Source organism: Mixophyes fleayi, chromosome 8 (assembly GCF_038048845.1).
Source record: "Mixophyes fleayi isolate aMixFle1 chromosome 8, aMixFle1.hap1, whole genome shotgun sequence".
NCBI classification, from domain to species: domain Eukaryota; kingdom Metazoa; phylum Chordata; class Amphibia; order Anura; family Limnodynastidae; genus Mixophyes; species Mixophyes fleayi.
In genome coordinates this window covers 114,436,969-114,459,898 of record NC_134409.1, presented here as the reverse complement: position 1 = coordinate 114,459,898, position 22,930 = coordinate 114,436,969, and the positions used below count along the sequence as shown (strand labels likewise).

Genomic DNA, 22,930 nt, shown 5'->3' with positions numbered 1-22,930 from the left:
TGTCACCACTATATATACACACTATAATATAGATAGATATAGAAGCACACTGTCACCACTATATATATACACACTATTATATAGAGATATAGAAGCACACTGTCATATATATATATATATATATATATATATATATATATATATATATATATATATATATATATATATATATACACACACACTATAATATAGATAGATATAGAATACACTGTCACCACTATATATACACTATAATATATAGATATAGAATACACTGTCACCACTATATATACACTATAATATGAAGAGATATAGAAGCACACTGTCACTACAGTATAACACACAGACTCTCACCATTGGCGATGTACACCATGTTTTCCTCTTCCAGATGGTGACTCAGTCTCTGCTGTTTCTCCGGACATCCGGGCCACATGTCATAGTAGGTGTAAGCTGCTGATTGGCTGATATAATTGCGAGGTATCTCCATGGTAACGTTGACTAGTCACCCAGGGATATCTCCTGGTTGCCCAGTTTCCCGGGGATAGCGCTAGTGGCGTAGGTCGCGCATGCGCGGTAAGAACGCAGAAGCAGCTATGACACAGGCTGAGAAGGGAGAACCGGAGAACGGAAGAGAGAAGGAGAAGGAACAGCGCGGTGTTAAGAGACCGATAGTGCCGGCAGCTATTCCCGAGCCCCTGCAGGAGGTGACTGGAGGGACAACATGGGAGGGGGGTAAAACGTGCAGGTCTGATGTCTATGCCCGGCTCTGACATTAGGCAGCCTCAGTGGGGCACATGAGGGTCAGGCTGACATGCCCACTGACGGAAGACTAGTATTTACTTGTGGCTATCACTTGTAATGTGGGGGATGGGGACTGTGGTGGACTGAGGACTGGCGGCTGTCACTGGGGACTGTGGTGGACTGGGGACTGTGGTGGACTGGGGACTGTGGTGGACTGGGGACTGTGGTGGACTGAGGACTGGCGGCTGTCACTGGGGACTGTGGTGGACTGAGGACTGGCGGCTGTCACTGGGGACTGTGGTGGACTGGGGACTGTGGTGGACTGAGGACTGGCGGCTGTCACTGGGGACTGTGGTGGACTGAGGACTGGCGGCTGTCACTGGGGACTGTGGTGGACTGAGGACTGGCGGTGGACTGAGGACTGGCGGCTGTCACTGGGGACTGTGGTGGACTGAGGACTGGTGGCTGTCACTGGGGACTGTGGTGGACTGAGCACTGGCGGCTGTCACTGGGGACTGTGGTGGACTGAGGACTGGCGGCTGTCACTGGGGACTGTGGTGGACTGAGCACTGCTGGCTATCACTGGGGTGTGGTGGACTGAGGACTGGCGGCTGTCACTGGGGACTGTGGTGGACTGAGGACTGGCGGCTGTCACTGGGGACTGTGGTGGACTGGGGACTGTGGTGGACTGAGGACTGGCGGCTGTCACTGGGGACTGTGGTGGACTGAGGACTGCCGGCTATCACTGGGGACTGTGGTGGACTGAGGACTGCCGGCTATCACTGGGGACTGTGGTGGACTGAGGACTGGCAGTTGTCACTGGGGACTGTGGTGGACTGAGGACTGCCGGCTATCACTGGGGACTGTGGTAGACTGAGGACTGCCGGCTGTCACTGGGGACTGTGGTGGACTGAGGACTGCCGGCTATCACTGGGGACTGTGGTAGACTGAGGACTGCCGGCTGTCACTGGGGACTGTGGTGGACTGAGGACTGCCGGCTATCACTGGGGACTGTGGTGGACTGAGGACTGGCAGTTGTCACTGGGGACTGTGGTGGACTGAGGACTGGCGGCTGTCACTGGGGACTGTGGTGGACTGGGGACTGTGGTGGACTGAGGACTGGCAGCTGTCACTGGGGACTGTGGTGGACTGAGGACTGGCAGCTGTCACTGGGGACTGTGGTGGACTGAGGACTGGCGGCTGTCACTGGGGACTGTGGTGGACTGGGGACTGTGGTGGACTGAGGACTGGCAGCTGTCACTGGGGACTGTGGTGGACTGAGGACTGGCAGCTGTCACTGGGGACTGTGGTGGACTGAGGACTGCCGGCTGTCACTGGGGACTGTGGTGGACTGAGGACTGCCGGCTGTCACTGGGGACTGTGGTGGACTGAGGACTGGCAGTTGTCACTGGGGACTGTGGTGGACTGAGGACTGCCGGCTATCACTGGGGACTGTGGTAGACTGAGGACTGCCGGCTGTCACTGGGGACTGTGGTGGACTGAGGACTGCCGGCTATCACTGGGGACTGTGGTGGACTGAGGACTGGCAGTTGTCATTGGGGACTGTGGTGGACTGAGGACTGGCAGTTGTCATTGGGGACTGTGGTGGACTGGGACTGTGGGGGTCTATGGACTAGTGGCTATAAGTGGTGACTGTGGTTGGCTGAGGAATGGCAGCAATTAGTGGGGACTGGTTGGCAAAGGAATGATGGCTGTTTGTGAGGACTGTGGTGGACTCTGGACTGATAGCTATCAGGAAGCACTGTGGTTGTCTGAGGAATGATGGTTAATACTGGGGACTCTGGTGGTCTCTGGACTGATAGCTATCAGGAAGCAATGTGGTTGACTGAGGAATGGTGACTGGTATTGGGGACTGTGGTTGGCTGAGGAATGCTGACTATTAGTGGGGATTCTGGTGGGCTTTTAACTGGTTGCTATCACCCGGTTTAGGACTCTCAGCTATCCCCGGGATCTGTGGGCGTCAAAGGACTAAGGGCTATTATTTGGAAAGTCTGAGACTGGATTGGACTGGGCTGGAAAGTGTGACAATGGACTTGTTGAACAATAGTTGACAGATCACAGTATTTTTTTGTTTTAACTTTTTATGAATTTTTGTGTCTTGTTGTGCAGCATATACAAAGTGACTATGTTGTGGTTATACACCCTGGATCCAGCACCCTGCGCATTGGCAGAGCCACAGACACTCACCCAGCTGGAATACCTCACGTCATTGCCAGGAGGCACAAACAGCCAGGGCAGCCCACCTACAGTGACAAGTGGCTTCTCAGGGAGGGCTTGAATGTAAGTCATCCAACAACACAAGGCCTGCGGTGGACTTGCCCCTCCTTTAACTTTATCATAAAGTTAATTTTAGAGCAGTCTCTAGGATTTAAAACCTTGCAAAAATAGATAGTTTAGTGCTATAATATATCCTCTCTTTAGTTCCCACTTTTATTTAGATTTTTTTCGGTTGTTGTCAGTTATTTATATGTGTGGAGTTTGTATGTTCTCCCCGTGTTTGCTTGGGTTTCCTCCCACACTCCAAAAACATACTAGTAGGTTAATTGGCTGCTATCAAAATTGACCCTAGTCTTTTTCTGTCTGTCTGTCTGTGTGTGTGTTAGGGAATTTAGACTGTAAGCTCCACTGGAGCAGGGACTGATGTGAATGAGTTCTTTGTACAGCGCTGCGGAATCAGTGGCGCTATATAAATAAATGGTGATGATGATGTTGTTCCACATGTAACTTTGTTTTGTAGAAACAAGAAAGCAATGAGCAGAGACAAAATGGCCTCAAAATGGTGGACCAGGCGATCTGGTCAAAAAAGATGTCTAATGGTACCAGGCGGATCCCTGCAGTACCAGAACAGGTAAGTGTGCAAAATGGGTGATACAATAGTTGATCTGTTGATCTTTTGGCTTTATTTAAAGGATTGTGCTTTATTTGTTGTCAGTATGAGTGCAGTGCTGTGGTTACAAACTGATAAATTCCATACTCTTAATATGAATTGTCTGCATTGTGTTTGGTATTCTGCTTGCAAAATAATTGTTTTTCCCATGATGAGAACTTCACAGGTATCATATTCTTGTGCATTTATCAGAAGCTGTCTTTGTTTTTCAGGCTCGAGTGTACAATAAACAAATGAGACCGGCTATATTAGATCATAATTCTGGAGTAAAATGGTCAAACACTTCTCATCACCCTGAATATCTTGTAGGAGAAGAGGTATGTCTTTCCTCGTACAGTCTAAGCGAGTCCTTTCTCACCTGACATATTCCCACCATAACCCCCACTATTTTTTATCTTGCAGTTACATATTTAAGTTGTGTCTCTAACCTCTGTTTTATGTCCCTTAATGTTCAGAACTTTTAACCTGTTCCACAAAAGAGATTTTATACAATTGCTACTTTCTGTATTACAGCTTGGAAAACACTAAAGATAACAGACTAGTAGCTTGCATGTCAATTGTCCTTCTTAAATATTCAGAACCTCTCTGATTTTAATGGAAGCACCGAATCTGCCCCAATTTGTAATTTTTTGTTTTGTAAAGTAGTATTTAAACACTTTTATGGTTCAATACGGTCAGTATATTCAATGTTATTTAGAATTGGAGCTGACTATTTAGTATGAATAAACATTTTCACTGTTGAACCTCAGAGCTTTAATTGTTCAGACATCTTTTTTTGTGTTGTGGTTTCAAACAGTTGACAAGCCTGTAATTTGTCACGGACACATATCAGAAAGTGATACCTGACTGTTTTAGCAAATCCGTTGTAGAACTGCAGTGCACACACAATGCATTTACTCATTTTATTGTTATACATTGATGGTGCACGTTATTTATATGCATATGGGCAGCACGGTGGCGTAGTGGTTAGCACTTCTGCCTTATAGCACTGGAGTCATGAGTTCAATTCCCGACCATGGCCTTATCTGTGAGGAGTTTGTATGTTCTCCCCGTTTTTGCGTGGGTTTCCTCCAGGTGCTCCGGTTTCCTCCCACACTCCAAAAACGTAGGTTAATTGGCTGCTAACAAATTGACCCTAGTCCGTGTCTGGCTGTCTCTGTGTGTATGTTAGGGAATTTAGACTGTAAGCCCCAATGGGGCAGGGACTGATGTGAGTGAGTTCTCTGTACAGCGCTGCGGAATTAGTGGCGCTATATAAATAAATGGTGATGATGATAAAAGAGGAACATTGTATCCATATGCAATTATTCTGAATTATTTTGCTTGCTATATCCCGGGTGCTACATTGCTACGGCTCATCCAGGGTGTAGTCCAGACAAAATTGACACGTAATAGGAGTGGTGTCATTGGGACATGGCAAGTAGAACAGTTTGACAATTTATTTAACACTGGCATTGTAAAAAATAAAAAGTGAATTGCAAAATATTTTCGAATACTAAAAGTGTTTAAAATGTTTGTCATTTGTATGGATATCCCTCATTAACTGTCACTGATTGGACTCCTGAGATTTGGTTCTGGTTCATGGAAATGATTTGTGGTGTTTCCGTTCCATCAGGCATTCTTTGTGAACCCAGTAGATGGCTACAATGTTCACTACCCCATTCGGAGGGGCCAGCTAAATATTCATAGTGGCCCGGGGGGGTCCCTCACTGCTGTACTGACAGATCTGGAAGTCATCTGGTCACACGTCATCCAGAAGTTGTTGGAAATACAGTTGAAAGACTTAAAGGTGCGCTTGTTGTCTTTGGTTGTTAATAGAAGCTCATTACTTGGCTATATATCTAATTTGTGTCCATTATTTGTACAAAACACTCTAAAATCACTGGTGGGTGTTTGATATTCCTTTTTTATGTCCTAAAGCAGTGTTGGCTAACCTGTGACACTCCAGGTGTTGTGAAACTACAAGTCCCAGCATGCTTTGCCAATATATTGCAGCTTATTGCTGGAAGGGTATGCTGGGACATGTAGTTTCACAACACCTGGAGTGTCACAGGTTAGCCAACACTGTCCTAAAGGTATGCTAAGCTCAAAATACAGATTTACTTATACAAAAGCAACAAATGTATATAAAGGTTTCAGGAGCTTATCTATACAGAAGATATTTGAGATTATGTAATGTAATCACATTGAAGGACAGTGTAGACATCCTCCTCAGCCACTTTTTGTATAATATGGTTGATAACAGAGAACACTAGCTTGTACATAACGGGACAACGCATATAATTAGAGTATCAAGGTACTGAAACTTGTACATGTATATTAATGTTTTTTATAAGTAGCTCTTGTATATTAGGCACCTTGTATTTTAGGTTTAGTGATTGTTTATTAGACACAGGTAGGCTGATAATAATGATATATGCACTATAATACATTATGATCTATTACAGTATCCGTACCTTATTGTGATGTAGTGATTCTTAAACATAACTTGCTTTATTAGAAAAAGTCGCTATTCGTATTATCCCAAAATATTTCTGTAAAATCTGTGAAATGACCGTTTTAAAAAATATTGTAGTAATTGGCTAAAAAGTAAAGTAAAACAAACTTCTCTATGTGTCCTACAGTATTACAGATGTATATTACTCATCCCAGACATATATAACAGACTGCATGTGAAAGAGATGGTTAATATGATCCTCATGAAGATGGGATTTTCAGGTAAGTGTTTCTAGGCAACTTACAACAATCAAATGGTAAACAATTTACAGGAATGCAAGTTTGGTAAAGTGCACCAGTATGGCAGTCATAGATCCTAACACTGCATGAATGATTTACCTCTGACCACTAGGTGTCGCTATTGGTATTTCTACTTACTCAAACGGAGGAATTCAATTGACCGCAGTTTTTTTTACACCGTTAAGTCATTTTAACGCGGTTTTCACTCATTTTAGAGCGGGTAAACTTTACCCGATATCCAGTTACATTTTTAACGCAGTGGGTTTTTTTGCACAAACGGTCCTATTGTGGACATGTAGAACATCCATTGAAAGTATAGGGAGAGAGGGAGAGGCGATAAAAGCTATTTAATTGTTTTTTTAATGCAGCGCGGTAAACTGTCAAATCTCCAGTTTTATCTCGCACCTCTCATGGCTGTGCAAAAAAATTAAAAACATGTGAAAACTATTTGAAATCATGTAATAATGTAAAAAAAAAGAAAAATGATGATTTATGTTTATCAGTAATGCATAACATGAAAAAGGTGTTTTTTCTTTTAAAAAAATATTTCATAAAAGCAATAAACACACTAATCACTAATTAATATATTTATGTATGTTTTATGTATTAATATGTATGTACTAATGTGTTTTATCAGGGTATAGATGATTGTATAGTAAAAAAAAAAAAGTCAAATAAAAAATATAGTAAAAAAAAAAAAGTACTGTATATAGATATTATAAAATAAAAAGGTTGTGTAATGCATTTTATTATAGATAACCACGTTAAACCCTCCTCTTCACTCCCCCAAAAATTGCAAGCACCAATGAATGATGCGCGGGGACTGTGGCTTACCTGTTTTACAATTGAATGCACAATTTTTTATGCGGCAGTAGCTAAAAACGGTTGTGTTAGCGGGAAAAAAACCTGCGGTCAATTGAATTCCCCCCCAAACAGTCGTTCTTCCAATGCAATGTAGGAATTTATAAAGGCGTTGCACAAAGGTTTTAGATAGGAATTTGTGGAACAGAGAAAAGCAGTACTGGGAATATTGCAGAACTGTAGTTTGATTATTTATAATACCCTCAACATTTTACTTTTGTCTTTTGTTAGAGGATCTCCTTTTTGGTGGTACTTGGCAGAACTGTTATCCATTTAAATTGTTGTACTAAAAAACTTTCTATACATAAATGCTGTCTCTTATGTCACATCTCATTGCCACACCCCAATAACATCACATGAATGTTTGATATTTACATTTCTGCCATGTCTTAATCACAGTACCATTGCCCTGGCATAGACAATTGTCTCCCCTGTTCTATAAGGATTTACAAGAACATGAAAAGACTTATACCATACAATATCCCGGGTTTTTGCCGGGGCTCGGAGCGTCCCAGCTCAGAAAAACCATTCATACTGCACCTCGGACCCGGGAATTTCCCGGGTTGACCCCATTCATACTGCACAAGTCTGTGCCCTGGAAATTTGTGGGAGTCCTCACCAGAGCAGTTTTCATTGGCTGAAAAATGGTGATGTCATCCACCATTTCTCCTAAACTCCTTCTCGAATCTTCCACGGGCTCCCACCGATGACATCATCCTCCAGAGACAGGCAGACAGCCAATCAGCTTGTTTTCTGTGCAACCCGGGTTGAAAAACCTGGGTTGCACCATCCATAGTGCAGGCAACCCGGGTCCGACCCGGGAATTACCCCTCGATAAATCCCGGGTTGAAGACCCGGGTTTTTAGACCCGAGATTTTTGACTTGTACCATTCATACTGCACCAAGACCCGGGTCGTTTGAGCTATTACTGCCACATGTTTGCCAAACTTTTTTTCATATATTTCTGTATTTTACAAAAATAAATGTCCCTCAATAGCTCCTATAAGAATCAAGAGTTACATTTTTGTCTAGGCTGTCATGATCTTTATTATTTTAATGATTAAATGTGATAGTTATATTATAGTTCTGTTTATATACTTTTATCACTTTGCATTCTTAATAGGTAAATGTTATTTCTGTGAACATATTAATTCTACAGCTCTTTCTACTCATTGAAATGAAGATTTTATTTGATTGAGTTTGACACCTTCTGGTATGTGTCAAGTTTGTTGTGTGGGAAGAGCTTTCAGTAAACTTATCATAGACAGCAATATCAGCAGGTGCACTTGCAGAAGGTACCAACTGGTATTATGTTGAGGGGGTAGAGAAGGGACATAATTTTTTTTTTCTTTAATTAAATATGCAAAACTACTTTCATTTTACATAAAGTATTTAAATGAATCTATTTTTGCATTTCTTCTCATAGGTGTGATAGTCCATCAGGAGTCCGTGTGTGCTGTCTATGGGAGTGGTCTTAGCAGCGCATGTGTCATTGATATTGGGGATCAAAAGACCAGCATCTGTTGTGTGGAAGATGGGATATCGCACCGAAATACCAGGTAACTGCAGGGTCCTTCATTCATCTGAAACCAATTTCATGGCTATTATCTTTAAATGTGCCCTTCCAGGATGCCCACACGAGGAGCACTGTCCTCTGATGAGAACAATCACTACTAATTACCTGGTGACACTAAATAGGGACTCCATGCATGTTCAGTAACATATGTGCTATGGGACACAGCACAATGTGCATGCACAGTAGGAGCTTTGTGCTCCAAACTTTGCATTTGGGTGGCGTTCATGATGTGTTGGACAGGAGGTGAAAGGGTGTTGGTATTGGGAAGGGGGCTAATTTATATCGGTCTACATCATGGTTGATTTGAGCCAAAAGTTGTATACCGTACCAGGTATAGTTCAAAAAACCGCAAATATAAAGTATCATTAATAGGGGTCCTTTTTTAAATTATTAGGGGGGGGGGGGGTGCACCCACATATGGTAATTGGATAAAAAAAGAAAGAAGAGCAAAGAAATATGCCAAAATTGGGCACTCCAAAGAACCAGTTGTCAATATTTGTAAAGGTTTGTTTAAAAAAAATACTTTATTGGTATGCTATTAAAATATATGGAAGAAAGCTAGCGAAATATAAAAAATGAATATGACTCCCAAAGTTCAATCAAACAGTTAAAAAAGCAGCCATGTTTTTTTAACTGTTTGATTCTTCTTTTAAATGAAAGATAGAATATTGCAGATCTTTCTTTTTTTATCATGGTTGATTTTCAAGCCTTTTATTGCCTTATTTCTAGCCATCAGTGATTGGTTTCGATCATTAGTTACTTACTATAATGTACAATATAACCCACTGAATAAATCTTCTATTGAGAACTGCCTTTATCTTCCATTTAAATTAGTTTTTTTTAAAAAAAAATAAAAAAATATGTTGCTTATTAAGTACTATATATGCAGTACTACGTATGCATATGAAATAATATATGTGACTTTAGTGAAATAATCCCACCTGTTCCCACAGAAGGGATCCTGAGAACATGACCTGTTACTTGAGGACCCATGGGTTATATGTAAAAGATGAACATTCAATATAGCATTGGGAGGAAGGTAGTTACAACCTACAGCTACATGAGACCATGTAGAGTTGAGCACTGTAGACTAGACTAGCATGATCTTATACCTCGTTACTTTACCACTAAACTTTCCATAAGGTCATCAAGCTTCTGGCGTGGTCCAGCTACAGAGTTTACCCCTGTTCTTAGCTTTAATAACAATGACTGCTTCTTGCATAGGAAATGCATTGAAGAGAAGAGTGCTGGTTGTCGGTCTTTTTAACTGTAAAAAAAAAAGGGCCAAGACTGTAACTGTTTATTTGCAGATTGTGTCTAGCATATGGAGGTGCTGATGTCACCCGGTGCCTGTATTGGCTCATGCAGAGAGCCGGATTCCCGTACCGAGAGTGTCAGCTGGCTAACACCCCGGACTGCCTTCTCTTGCAGCAGCTTAAAGAGACACACGCACACCTGGACCAGGTGGGTTCAGCTCTAACACACACAGTTAAGAGAACCAGTATGATCTTTCCACAGTCAAACACTAATTTAAACCAAGTGTCATTCTTGAACATGAGCTAATCAGGTGGGCTCTTGTGTTATTCCATTGACTTGCAGTTAAAGGAACCATATATTTATACATTTGTGAACATTACTAGTAGCACTTTTATCCAGACAATTTTGTCCTTTAAATGCACTGGAAGATAACTTTGCAACCTGTTATTGGGGCCAGATTATTATTATTATTATTATTAATTAAATCAGTGAATGTACATCAAAGACCAGTTTACCTTTTATAACGAGTGTTTTTTGTGTGTGCTTCTTGTCCCCGATCTTTTAAATATCTTGTAAATGTGTAGTGTAATGTCGTTGAGAGTCATAAATCCATACAGTGGTAAATCAGAACTATGATAGTGTCCGCCAGGGCAGTATATCAATTTATACTTCTATGACTGATGACTTAAGTGTTGGCCATATACACCATGATTACAGAGTTCATCTGCTCTAAGTAAACAAACAATAATAATAGTATACTGACAAATGGTAACCCTCAATGACCTTGAATGCTTGAAATAGATTTCGCTATCTGAAAAGTTTACACTTTAACAAAAAAAAGAAAAGACTGAACAGTCTGGTGCATTGATTTCAGCCACTGATAATGGACCTGATGTATAAATGACTTGCTGGGATACTTTGTGTTATTATTCTGATGGAAGGTTATGTGAAGTGTTGGGCTGAATAAAGCATTTGTGTACTTACTGCAGGACGTTTGTGGCCTGCAGGACCACGAGTTCCAGGTGCGGCACCCGGATGCTCCAGCTCTTTTGTACCAGATGAGACTGGGAGATGAAAAGCTTCAGGTAAAACCCAGTGCGTTCATCTCTATAGTCACCTTTGACCTGATTCATTAAGGATCTTAACTTGAGAAACTTGTTATTTCAGTCTCCTGGACAAAACCATATTACAATGCAAGGAGTGCAAATTAGTATTTTGCTTTGCACATAAGTTAATTACTGACTGTTTTTTCATGTAGCACACATACTTGATAGCTTATTTGTACACTGAAATTTAAAGTTGATATTTGTGTGCTACATGAAAAAACAGTCAGTATTTAACTTATGTGCAAAGCAAAATACTAATTTGCACTCCTTGCATTGTAACATGGTTTTGTCCAGGATACTGAAATAACAAGTTTCTCAAGTTAAGATCCTTAATGAATCCGGCCCCTTGTACCTATCTAACAATTGATGGTGATACTAATCTGCATTCCACTGCACCTGGCTCCACTGTGTCCCCATCCACAGGACTTCTAAACATGTTACATAGTTAGTGAGGTTGAAAAAAGACTGTTGTCCATTAAGTTCAACCCTTTATAAGTTCTAATTGCATTGATCCAAAGGATGGGAGAGCAAAATCCTCAGTGCAACAATTACTAATTTAGGGTCACAGGGAAAAATAAATTGGCAGATAAATTCCCTGAATCACTAAGTTTAGGAAGGACTCCCTCCTATCGTGCAGTAATGACCCCTTGTCCTCTGTATTGCTCTTGATCTTCACTTTTTCCCAATAGCGTTCCATTTAATCTATAAGTAGATTGGTTATTATCACAGGATAGGTGCATAACCCTATATTGATCTACATTACGTTGAATCTGCACATCTTCCAGGGCATCTGCAAACTCATTAATAAAAAGCATGTGAAAGCAATTGTCTTTTAGACTAGGTGAAAATTGTCTACTAGTTTCATTTATTCCAATTTTTATCTTGATAGTTAAAATCACCCATGACGAGTGTCAAATATTTCTTTGCTGCCCTTTCAATTGGTAAAAATAATTTAAGTACAATTGTTTATGCTAGGAGGTACTTTACTGGTGTCTTAATAAATATGCAAACCCCTCATTTTTTTTTATATTTTTTTTTCACCTTCCTGAATATGCCAAATCCTTCCAAAATCATTGCCCAGTCGTATGACGTTCCTTCAGCCAAGTCTCTGTTATACTATATCATCTCCTCTATTATTAATTCTGATTCACCTATTTTGCTTGGAGACACTGCTAGCATTTATTACCTTACATTTTATATTTCCACGCCCTCTTCCCTGTCTATGCTGTATTGCATACTGCTTCTATCTTCTATCTTCATCTTTTAAATATCCTCCAGTCATCCACTCGTCTTTTACTTTTCCTCTTGAACCCAAATCCATCAAACAAAATGTAGAGATACCTTGCTATCCTACTTCTTGTATGGAACTCTGATAAACTGCGCACTTATCAGAACAAAATTCCGCACACCCTAATTTCCAAATATATAAGAAAAGGTGCTACAGTGCCGTGGCTGAAAGTACAATACACAATCCAAAATGTAGATGCAGGTGCACACTTTAAGCACTAAGATCATACTTCTATAAATATCTTTAATTATGTATAAATTAAAGATAATTAATATGTTCTTGTGTCCCTTTCTAACATCATCCATGTTGGTTCTGTTGTTAGTGGTAATAGTTTGTGACTTGCTAGGAGAGCTGTGTATTTTCTGTTATTAGCAGTGTATACAGACAGTAATATTGACTGCAGGTATCTTGGAGTCACAGCTTGTTTATACATTTTGATGGTAGTGACAGCCTATGCATTTAAAAATACTTATGACTTGGATGTACTGTAAATTAATGAATGCTCTTGGAATAGTGTCATTCACTGGATTTTATGTTACATTTTGTAATCTGTTTCTGAACAAAACTATAGGAATGGTCTCTGTGTCACTGACACTCTTAGGAAGGAACCTTTCACTTCTGTTATACTTGTTTGTCTTTACTGATACAGATACATGTGTCTTCTTATACTAATGATTGCTTTGTACTACCTAGGCCCCTATGGCTCTGTTCTATCCAGCCACATTTGGAATTGTAGGCCAGAAAATGACCCACTTACAACACAGATCACCGGGAGATGCAGAAGATCCCCATGATGAACATTATCTGCTGGCAACACAAAGCAAACAGGACCAGGTGGGACTCACACTCTCAATGGTGGAACAGATGTTAATGACTTCACATATGTAGGGTTGAATCAAGTGAGAATTTGAGAGAAGTTATTGTGATTCTCAGTGATGATGATTCAGCAACTGGACACCTTGGGGTAAATGTATCAAGCTGAGCGTTTCCAGCTAGTTTGAAAAGTAGAGATGTTGCCTATAGCAACCAATAAGATTCCAGCTGTCATTTTGTAGAATGTACCAAATAAACAATAACTAGAATCTGGTTGCTATAGGCAACATATCTACTTTTCAAACGCACTGTAAACTCTCAGCTTGATACAATTACTCCCTTGTCTGTAGTGTGTGTTCTGATTCTGAAGGGAAGTGTTGAGAGTTATCTCTTAGAGGAATTTAGCAGCATGTGGTGAATTGTTCTCTGTATTACCGTATTATGCAACAATATACTAATTTCTCAGCTGACTAGAAGTCACATGATAAGGCTTACCTATGTGACCGGCTACTGGTGAGAAAGTGGCAGATCACCTGCCTTTATGGACCATACCACCTGCAGCCAGTGGCAAGTGCTGAACACTGCATGTCCTTTTTCTGGGCTGCATATTTTATACAATTATATAAATTCCTCATTAGTTAGAAATTAAAGGGGCGCTCACAATTTTAGTAAAAGCTGATCCCCAATAGTGTTTTTTTTTTATTATTATTATTTCTACACACTGCGATACTTGGCATTTAGTATGTTTAAAATCTATATATTTTTGACCCTCCCTCATAGTCTTCTAAAGCAGCCGCTGACCGGAAGGCCATGACCAAGCCCGGTATGTTTGATGATGTACGAGGCCAGGCCCTGGATGTTTCAGAAAGAGGACATATGCTGGAAGCAGAGCTGGGGCCCTCTCAGAGCGACTGTATGGGGCCTGGAAATGATGGCGAGGAGGCATCCGCAGCTTTATTCTCCAGGAAAACCGTCGTCTCGCAGTTTGAAGGGAAAGCGCTGGGCCTGGACAAGGCAATCCTTCATAGTATTGACTGCTGCGGTAAGACCGACCTCCTCCTACAGCTAGATAATGTGTCACTACGCAATTTATATACAAGTACCAGGTTACAATATGAATCCACTGCAAAGTACATATAGTAGGACTATATAAAGGTACAAACTACATTCCTATGAGTAGGAACATTGTAATAAAATATAAAGGACTCCCCTTCCCTAATTACCTTGCAGAGTTCAATTATTATCTTAAACAACCTTTTTTTTTTTTTTTTGAGTTGCAATAACTTTATTGATAACAATTATATAACAGTACTTTTTTTCTTCAAGTAAGATTTTTAAAATTCCTTCCAGCCTCCGACGATACCAAAAAGAAGATGTACAGCTCCATCCTGGTGGTCGGAGGAGGGCTGATGTTCCACAAGGCTCAGCAGTTCTTGCAGCATCGAATACTCAATAAGATGCCCCCGTCCTTTAGGAGAGTTGTTGAAAATGTAGAAGTCATCACAAGACCCAAGGTAAAAGCTTATTATTTATTGTAAGTACTGCTTGCCCCCCCCTAAGCCCCCCCCCCCCAGACCTCCCCCGCTTGTTGCCTATTGAAACCTTTGTATTGTTATTAATGTACAATATATATGTAGTGGCTATAGTGCTGTACAATGAGATTAATTTAATAAACTTATACAGAAAGATGAAATATTGATGTCCAAGCCAATATGAATTTATAAACTTAAGAAAAAAGTTAAACTTGTGAGACATAGGGTGTAAGGAGGTGCGTGGGGATTGGCTGACGAGAAGATATGGGCAGAACTTAGAGGAACGGTACAGAAGGTGAGAGACCCGGTGCTGTCAACCAGGGGGTAAAGTGAAAGGAGTGAATGGGACCATATTGTATGTTGTGAGAGAAACCAGCTAAAAGTGCAGAGGGAAGACATTTATAATGCATATAATCCAGAAATGGATGGGTTCATAGTGGAGGACGGGGAAGATGTATGATAGGACTGGGCAGCACGGTGGCTTAGTAGTTAGCACTTCTGCCTCACAGTACTGAGGTCATGAGTTTGATTCCTGACCATGGCCTTATCTGTGTGGAGTTTGTATGTTCTCCCCGTGTTTGCGTGTTTCCTCCGGGTGCTCCAGTTTCCTCCCACACTACATAAACATACTAGTAGGATAATTAGCTGCTATTAAATTGACCTTAGTCTCTCTGTGTGTGTGTGTATGTTAGAGAATTTAGACTGTAAGCTCTAATGGGGCAGGGGCTGATGTGAGTGAGCTCTCTGTACAGCGATGCGGAATTAGTGGCGTTATATAAATAAATGATGATGATGACTGTTCTCTTCACCCGAATCTCTGTGCTGGTCCTGCAGTTGTGCTGTTATTTTACTACTATTAAACGTTACCAGTCCTCACACATGTGATTGGTACAATGTAAAATGCTTATATTGCAATATACTGACCTCCAACACTGAACTTTGAAAGTTACAGATGTTTAGGTTATATGACCTATAGGGTCCAATAAATAATTAAGCAAAGTAGGTACCACAGGTAAAGAGCACTTTCCCTATCTATGATTACATTACACAGGAACATAGGAAATACAATAATACTAAACCTTAATATCATTTTTATGGTTAATAGAGAATCCTAGTGAGGCTTTGTTTGGAAGTATTTTGGACAGGTGCCGGTTACTGACCTCTCTACTGGTCATTGTTTGGTGTGCCTTCTGTAGGACATGGACCCGCGGCTGATTGCTTGGAAAGGGGGCGCAGTCCTGGCTTGTCTTGACACCACTCAGGAATTGTGGATTTACCAGCGGGAATGGCAGAGGTTTGGGGTGCGAATGCTGCGGGAGAGAGCTGCGTTTGTCTGGTGATCTAATCTATGTAAAGGTTGCTGTGAATTATCCCATCAATGACTGAATATCACACAGGAACACACAATGTGTTACACATCCCAGTCTGCCTACAGTACACAGACTGGCACGTCAACATGTAAATATAAAGTTTCATCACAGAAAATGTGTATAATGTATTTTTGTACTTAAAATATTTTAGTGTTACAGAATGAAAAAAAAATAAACATTGTTTGTGTAAGTTATTCTCACTTTGTTTAGTTTCATTGACCTCTAGATGGTGATAGAAGCATGTTACAGTTTATTTAATCATATTTAGTGTATGAAGGGAAGTATCTGCTATTCCATATGACGAAAAAGCCCAACTTGTTACGTTTAAAGCCGTAACTTAAACATGTTACCTATATTTAGCTATGTAATGTTAATAAACCTACCAGCTATAAGTATTATTCGCAGATATTTGGTTGAACCTAGTTTTCCTTTGACCTGGACAATATTTCCCAAACACATAATAGATCCACCCCCTATGCTTGACAGCGGCAATGTGTTCTTTTCTTCAATTACTCCACTAGTTTTCCTCCAAATGTATCTTTTGTGGATGTGGCCAAAAATGTTCAATTTGTGTTGCATCAATCCACAGCGCCATGTTTTTGGCTTAATTAAGTATTGTTTTATATACTTTAGACGGTGAATCTTGTGATGAGGTCATTGGAAAGGTTCTCTCTGACATTTTTTATGGCTTTGCCATGGTCATTTACCTTTGTTTTCAAGTCTCCTGCTTAGAAGGAGCCCATGAGTCAATAACCTTTTGCGTTACTTAATCAACTGGACGGGTGCCCAACCTTTTGCACATTGACTGTTTTACTGTATTTTCTTTCTTTGAAATTCAACAAATAGTAATTGTGTATTACAATGTGCAGATGTGTCATGTTTACGTTTGTACTCTGCAGAGGTTGTGTTGTTATAATTGATTTGTAAGGAACCACGGTACCGGGCAGTGGGGAAAACAGGACATACATAAAAACAGGGACCTACCAGGTAGACAAAATAATTGTAAACGTGAAAACAAAAGGTTAACATTCTAATTGGAAGTGATATCCCCTTTCCACCCGGAGATTCAATCGAACATGTGATTTGGCTAAAGCTGGGAAAAAACTAAAGAAAATTTCTCCCGATGTGATCTCTTTAACGATTTTACCAAAGACTGAAAGTCCTGATCAGCATGCCGATTCACACCTATACGATTTACCGTCAGATCTGTGCTCTTCATCTGTCATAACCATCTGCTGAAAAGATTGTGACTCAGTAAACTCTATGGAGATCTGCCTACACTGCTGGACGTAAGTACATACACACTTCAGAACTGGCACAACATTGTTTTATTGTTTATTGAGATTTTTGGTCCATTAATGAAATGAATAGATACGATGGGCTTTGGAACGATAAAACATGATCGTCAGAGCGTAGACTCTAATGTGATATCGGACATGACAGTCATTTATCGTGTGATTGGCACGATAATCGGGTGAAAAACCTGTAGTGTGTACCCAGATTAAGGCCCAAACTCTTACTTACAACTGTATAATAACTCAAACAGCATGGTTATTTCATGTCATCATCAATGGGGAACTTCAATCTAAATGTCCACCAGTCCTTTGGAAATGTTTGAGTTGCTTACCTGTAAAGTAGATATTGTTCATCTTCAAGTACATAATAAAGCTGGGTACACACTACAGTGTTTTTGTCCAATAATCGACTCAACCATCTGACATACGACCACTCGTTCGAAGGTCGAGGCAGTGTGTGTAGTGACACGGTGCTTGTACCAGTCCCACGTGGTGCGGTATCCGCAATCACAGACTTGTGTTTTGTATAGATGTGTATTGCACCTGTCTGGCTGCAGACCATTACACTTGTGTAAAGCACATGTGTTATTACCCTTTGCATTTATATTGGGAACCTATTCATATTTACCCTTTATAAACTTATACCTTTATAAACTATTAAACTTATAAAGTCATATTGACCTTTATTAACTAATATTTGTAAAATACCCAGAATAAACCACACAGTGTTAATGCAACAGTTTTATTGCAGGAAAAAGTACAAACATTTTTATTGTAGAATATGATAAGTGAAAAAAATAGTATTACACTTTAAAGGTGCTTTTGGTTTGTGGCAGAACAGTTCCAAACATACATTTCAACAAAAGTATTCTCAAGGTTTTTTGTTATTTTTTTTTGATGTCGGTAATATTCCCTTTTATTTCTTTAACATAATCCTGGAGCTTTAGAACGTTTTTTTTTCTCCCTCAGAACTTTCATCGGATATGACGATGGTATCTAGGAAACAAGAAAATAAAAAATGTTTACCAATAAACTCTTATATCTGTAATAAAGTTAATAAAAGTCTTAATCCAACACCAGAAATAGTCTCATTTGCTCACCTTGCACACTGGTCGAGATCATTTTGTGTTGTGGTCCCTCTGGCACAATCGCAAAAAATAGCGGGCTTGACCTCCATAGATTCTGGAAAACAGGCGCCATTTTGGTTATTATAACAGTACAGGTATGTGCCCAAAGCATTTAGTTGTCTACACATGTTCATTGAAATATCTTTGTGTAGAACTTCTTCTCAGATCTTGGTATTCAACATTCATTTTTTCTTGTTTGATAACAGGTGTTACATTACTGGTATCAGTGGTATCCAAACAGGCCTTCTCACCGTTAAGTCATCATCATCAACATTTATTTATATAGTGCCAGCAAATTCCGTATCGCTTTACAATTGGGAACAAACATTAATAAGACAATACTGGGTAATACATACAGACAGAGAGGTAAGAGAACCCTGCTCGAAAGCTTACAATCTATAGGACAATGGGAGTTAGAAACACAAGGGCATTTGCTACATCATATTGCACAATGGACCAGCCAGACTGCAAAGGTAAAAGTACTGAGTGGGCTGTGTGTGTTGCAATGTTGGTCAGAAGGTTGTTGTCTTGCGTTAGCTGTGTAGAGGATGGTAATAGGGTAATCTAGGGAAATTAAGATGATGGTTGAGGAATATCATAACCTTGTCTGAAGAGGTGGGTTTTCAGTGAACGCTTGAAGGTTTGAAGACTAGAGGAAAGTCTTACTGTGCGTGGGAGGGAATTCCACAAAGTAGGTGCAGCCCGGAAAAAATCCTGTAACCGAGAATGGGAGGATGTGATGAGAGTGAAGGAGAGACGCAGAATGGAGGTGTCGAGTAGGGAGATATTTCGAGACAAGTGAGGAAATGTATGTCGGTGCTATTTTGTTGATGGCCTTGTATGTTAGTAGAAGAATTTTATATTGGATTCCTTGAAATACAGGCAGCCAATGTAGAGACTGACAGAGTGGCTCAGCAGAGGAATAACGGTTTGTAAGGAAAATCAATCTAGTTGCTGCGTGCATAATAGATTGTAGGGGTTTAAGCCTGACTTTGGGAAGACCAGTAAGGAGGGAATTGCAATAGTCGATGCGGGAGATGATGAGTGCATGAATTAATGTTTTTGCGGTGTCTTGTGTCAGATATGTGCGTATTCTGGAAATGTTCTTTAGGTGTATGTAACATAATTTAGATATAGAGTTGATGTGGGGAATAAATGAGTCAAGGATTACACCTAGGCAACGAGCTTGCGGGGTGGGATTTATGGTCATGTTATCGATAGAAATGTCAGGCAGGAAGCTTCTGTTTTTGGGTGGGAATATTATTAATTCAGTTTTTGAAAGATTGAGTTTGAGTTGGCGAGAAGACATCCAAGATGAAATGGCAGAAAGACAGTCAGTAACGCGAGACAACACAGATGGTGAAAGATCAGGAGAGGATAGATAAATTTGTGTATCATCCGCATAGAGATGATACTGAAATCCAAAGGAGCGTATTAGTTTTCCAAGAGAAGTGGTGTAGATAGAGAATAGCAGAGGACCTAGGACTGACCCTTGTGGAACTCCAACTGATAAAGGAAGTGGAGCAGAGGTGGATCCAGAGAAATTAACACTGAAAGAGCGATTAGATAGGTAGGATGAGAACCAGGATAGGACAGTGCCTTCAAGACCTAGGGATTGTAGCGTTTGTATGAGGAGAGAGTGGTCAACAGTGTCAAATGCAGCAGAGAGATCCAGGAGAAATAGAAGAGAGTAATGGTTGTTATTTTTTGCTGTGATCAAATCATTGACAACTTTGGTCAGCGCAGTCTCTGTGGAGTGTTGAGAGCAAAAGCCTGACTGAAGAGGATCCAATAGGTTGTTTGCTGTAAGAAAGTGTGTGAGGCGTGTGTGGGCAATTCTCTCGAGAAGCTTGGAGGGGCTTGGGAGTTGGGGCAGTAATTTATGAGAGAGTTAGGGTCAGAATTCTGTTTTTTTAAAATGGGAGTAATCACTGCATGCTTAAATATAGATGGAAAAATACCAGTAGAAAGAGATAGATTACAGATTTTAGTTAGAGGGGGAATGAGCACAGGAGACAGGGACATACCCATTTGTGAGGGAATGGGATCAAGAGGACAGGAGGTAGAGTAGGAAGATGAGAAGAGCGTAGAAACTTCCTCTTCATTTGTGGGATCAAATAAAGAGAGAGTGTCAGAGGATGCTACAAAGGAATTGAGCAGATTGCTTGTCAAGGGAGATGATACCATTTCAAGCCTGATCTTATCAATTTTGTCCTTGAAATAGGAAGCAAGATCCTGTGCACTAAGTCTTCCTTCTTACACAAAAAAATTAGGCGTTTGCATTGCTTCATGTGAAACTAGAATGAAATACATAAAGTCCTTCAAACAGGTACACTACACGTGCTACTCACTTTTTTTTAAATGTTTCTACGAATTCGCTCCAGTCTCCTTTCCTCTTTATTTTTAAGGTCCAGCCACCTCTTGTGGACTTGAAATTTATTTATTTTCTTTCCAAGTTTTTCCTTCAGTAATCGCAGTAGTTTTTGCATTATCAATTCCTTTCTATTATTAACTTTTCTGTACTGTCTTAGTCGTACTGGTCGTATTTTTACTTGGACGCATTGACTTTGCTCTTTGAACTGCAGTAAATTTTATTTCTTAGTCTTTTTGAACATCTCTATCCCCTACCTTAACTTTTTCAACATTTTTTGGCCCTTCCAGCACCATCTCTAAGTGCGTCTCCGTCTCCATAGTTGCAACCCCCACTGACACCTTCTCCTCACCCGCCATCTTCTCACGTTCTTCGGCGCCAGACAGGCTCCTCTGTAGTTTTATACATTCGGACATGGGCGTTTGTTTCTGCTGTGGACCAATCTGCGATGATGCCCGCAGAGAATGGAGCATTATGGGTGATACCTATTCGTGTATAATAACCTCGTGTATGAAGATTTTTTTGCTATAGCTTTAACCCGTACAGGACCATTACATATGAACATTCGTTCACATATACAGTAAGTTCTTTCTGATAGGTGCATACATGTGTACTTGCATTGGTTTATTGTACACCACAGATGTAAAATATGTTTATTTTTATTGTAGCCAAACAGAAAGCAATGGCTTACGAAAGAAATGCTGACCTAATGAAGGATTTTATTGAGACCTACAAGGCTCACCCATGTTTGTGGAAAGCCAAATCCAAACATTATTCAAACAGAATGATGCGTAACGTGGCGATGCAAGAGCTTGTAAAAGCATGTCTGCCATATCACCCTGGAGCAACTGTTGAATGGGCAACAAGCAAGATCCAGAACCTTAGGACTGTGTATAAAAAAGAAATAAAGTTGATGCCGCCAAAAAATCAGGAACTGCAGCTGAAGACGTGTATGTGCCAAAGCTATGGTACTTTGATCTTTTACACTTTGTGAGGGACCAAGAAACACAACGTACGTCCACTAGCAGCATGCCCACAGACAGCAGTTTATCCACAGAGCTAGAGCAAGCATATGATATACCTGCAAGCGGCACAGTAAGTGCAGTACATTATGTTGTCATTAACAGGTTTATTCATGTTAAAAGAATCAACAAGCAATCATTCTGCCATGGCACGACACCGTCCCCATTGAAATACGTAAGGTACGCCTCCCGATTTAATTTAGCCAATGTTCTACTATTTCTAGAGTGTCCACACTCTAATGGTGTCAAGCCCACTACCTCCATGTCCTCGGCATTAGTTTCCACATAGGCCTGAATGGTACGTCCACTCTTTCTTTTACACCGTAGAAAGTTATGCAGAACAAAACGGGCCATCACTACTTTGTCAACTTTGTCCAAATGCAGGTTTATGGCAGAATAAAAAACTCGGAACCTGTTACTTAGAATCCCAAAGGCGTTTTCAACTACACGCCGAGCACGTGATAGTCTGTAATTAAATATACGCTTTTCAATTCTCAGATTTCTTTGTGGTTACGGTTTTAATACATTGTTGTGCAATGCAAAGACGTTATCTGCCACAAACAAAAAGTTTGTCCATATTTCTCTAACACCCCTTGGGGGACACCGGGACCTTGGGGTATAGAGTAGGACGAAACATTGGCACTTTAACTTTTAGTTAAAACAAAAGCTCTGGCTCCACCCCCTCTATACCCCACCTCCTGCTAGAGGCCAGTCTAGTTCAAGTGCCCGGCGAAGCGGGCTGTGCAGTCTGTAGAACCAGCCCGGGTGCAGGGTCTTGCATCTTCAGTACAGGGTCTTGTAGCGGTCAATTCCTCCTTGGAGAGGATGATGCAGTCGGCCGCACCGTCTTCCTCACGTAAGCGGAAGCGGGTGGCGGCATCTCTTCTGGGACATGAGTCTGATTCTGATTGTGGTTCCCAGGAAGAGGGTGAGTTACCACTGGGCTCT

The 22,930-nt window shown here is 40.7% G+C and overlaps 2 protein-coding genes across 2 annotated transcripts in view; one reads left to right on the top strand and one right to left on the bottom strand.

Annotated features, from left to right (window-relative positions):
• The window catches only part of SELENOK (selenoprotein K), a 10,122-nt gene extending 9,685 nt beyond the window's left edge, over positions 1-437 (bottom strand). The window contains exon 1 of the mRNA XM_075183250.1: positions 334-437. Coding sequence (XP_075039351.1) covers positions 334-412 — 79 coding nt within the window. The 5' untranslated portion in view covers positions 413-437. The remainder of the gene's footprint in view (positions 1-333) is intronic.
• A 69-nt stretch (positions 438-506) lies between these two features.
• On the top strand, positions 507-16,353 carry ACTR8 (actin related protein 8). Its single transcript, XM_075183247.1, has 13 exons — positions 507-683; positions 2,851-3,021; positions 3,479-3,589; positions 3,841-3,945; positions 5,244-5,417; positions 6,253-6,346; positions 8,652-8,784; positions 10,112-10,265; positions 11,048-11,143; positions 13,146-13,286; positions 14,046-14,307; positions 14,616-14,779; positions 15,994-16,353. The coding sequence occupies exons 1-13, from the start codon at positions 546-548 to the stop codon at positions 16,135-16,137; spliced, it is 1,887 nt and encodes a 628-aa protein (XP_075039348.1). The 5' UTR covers positions 507-545; the 3' UTR covers positions 16,138-16,353.
• Positions 16,354-22,930: the final 6,577 nt, after the last annotated feature.

Bases quoted from the DNA above. Each gene is read 5' to 3' on its own strand.
- ACTR8 (XM_075183247.1), top strand. From the start codon at position 546: ATGCGCGGTAAGAACGCAGAAGCAGCTATGACACAGGCTGAGAAGGGA. The intron at 8,785-10,111 runs GTAACTGCAGGG...GTTTATTTGCAG, and splicing joins ATATCGCACCGAAATACCAG to ATTGTGTCTAGCATATGGAG. The intron at 10,266-11,047 runs GTGGGTTCAGCT...TACTTACTGCAG, and splicing joins CACACGCACACCTGGACCAG to GACGTTTGTGGCCTGCAGGA.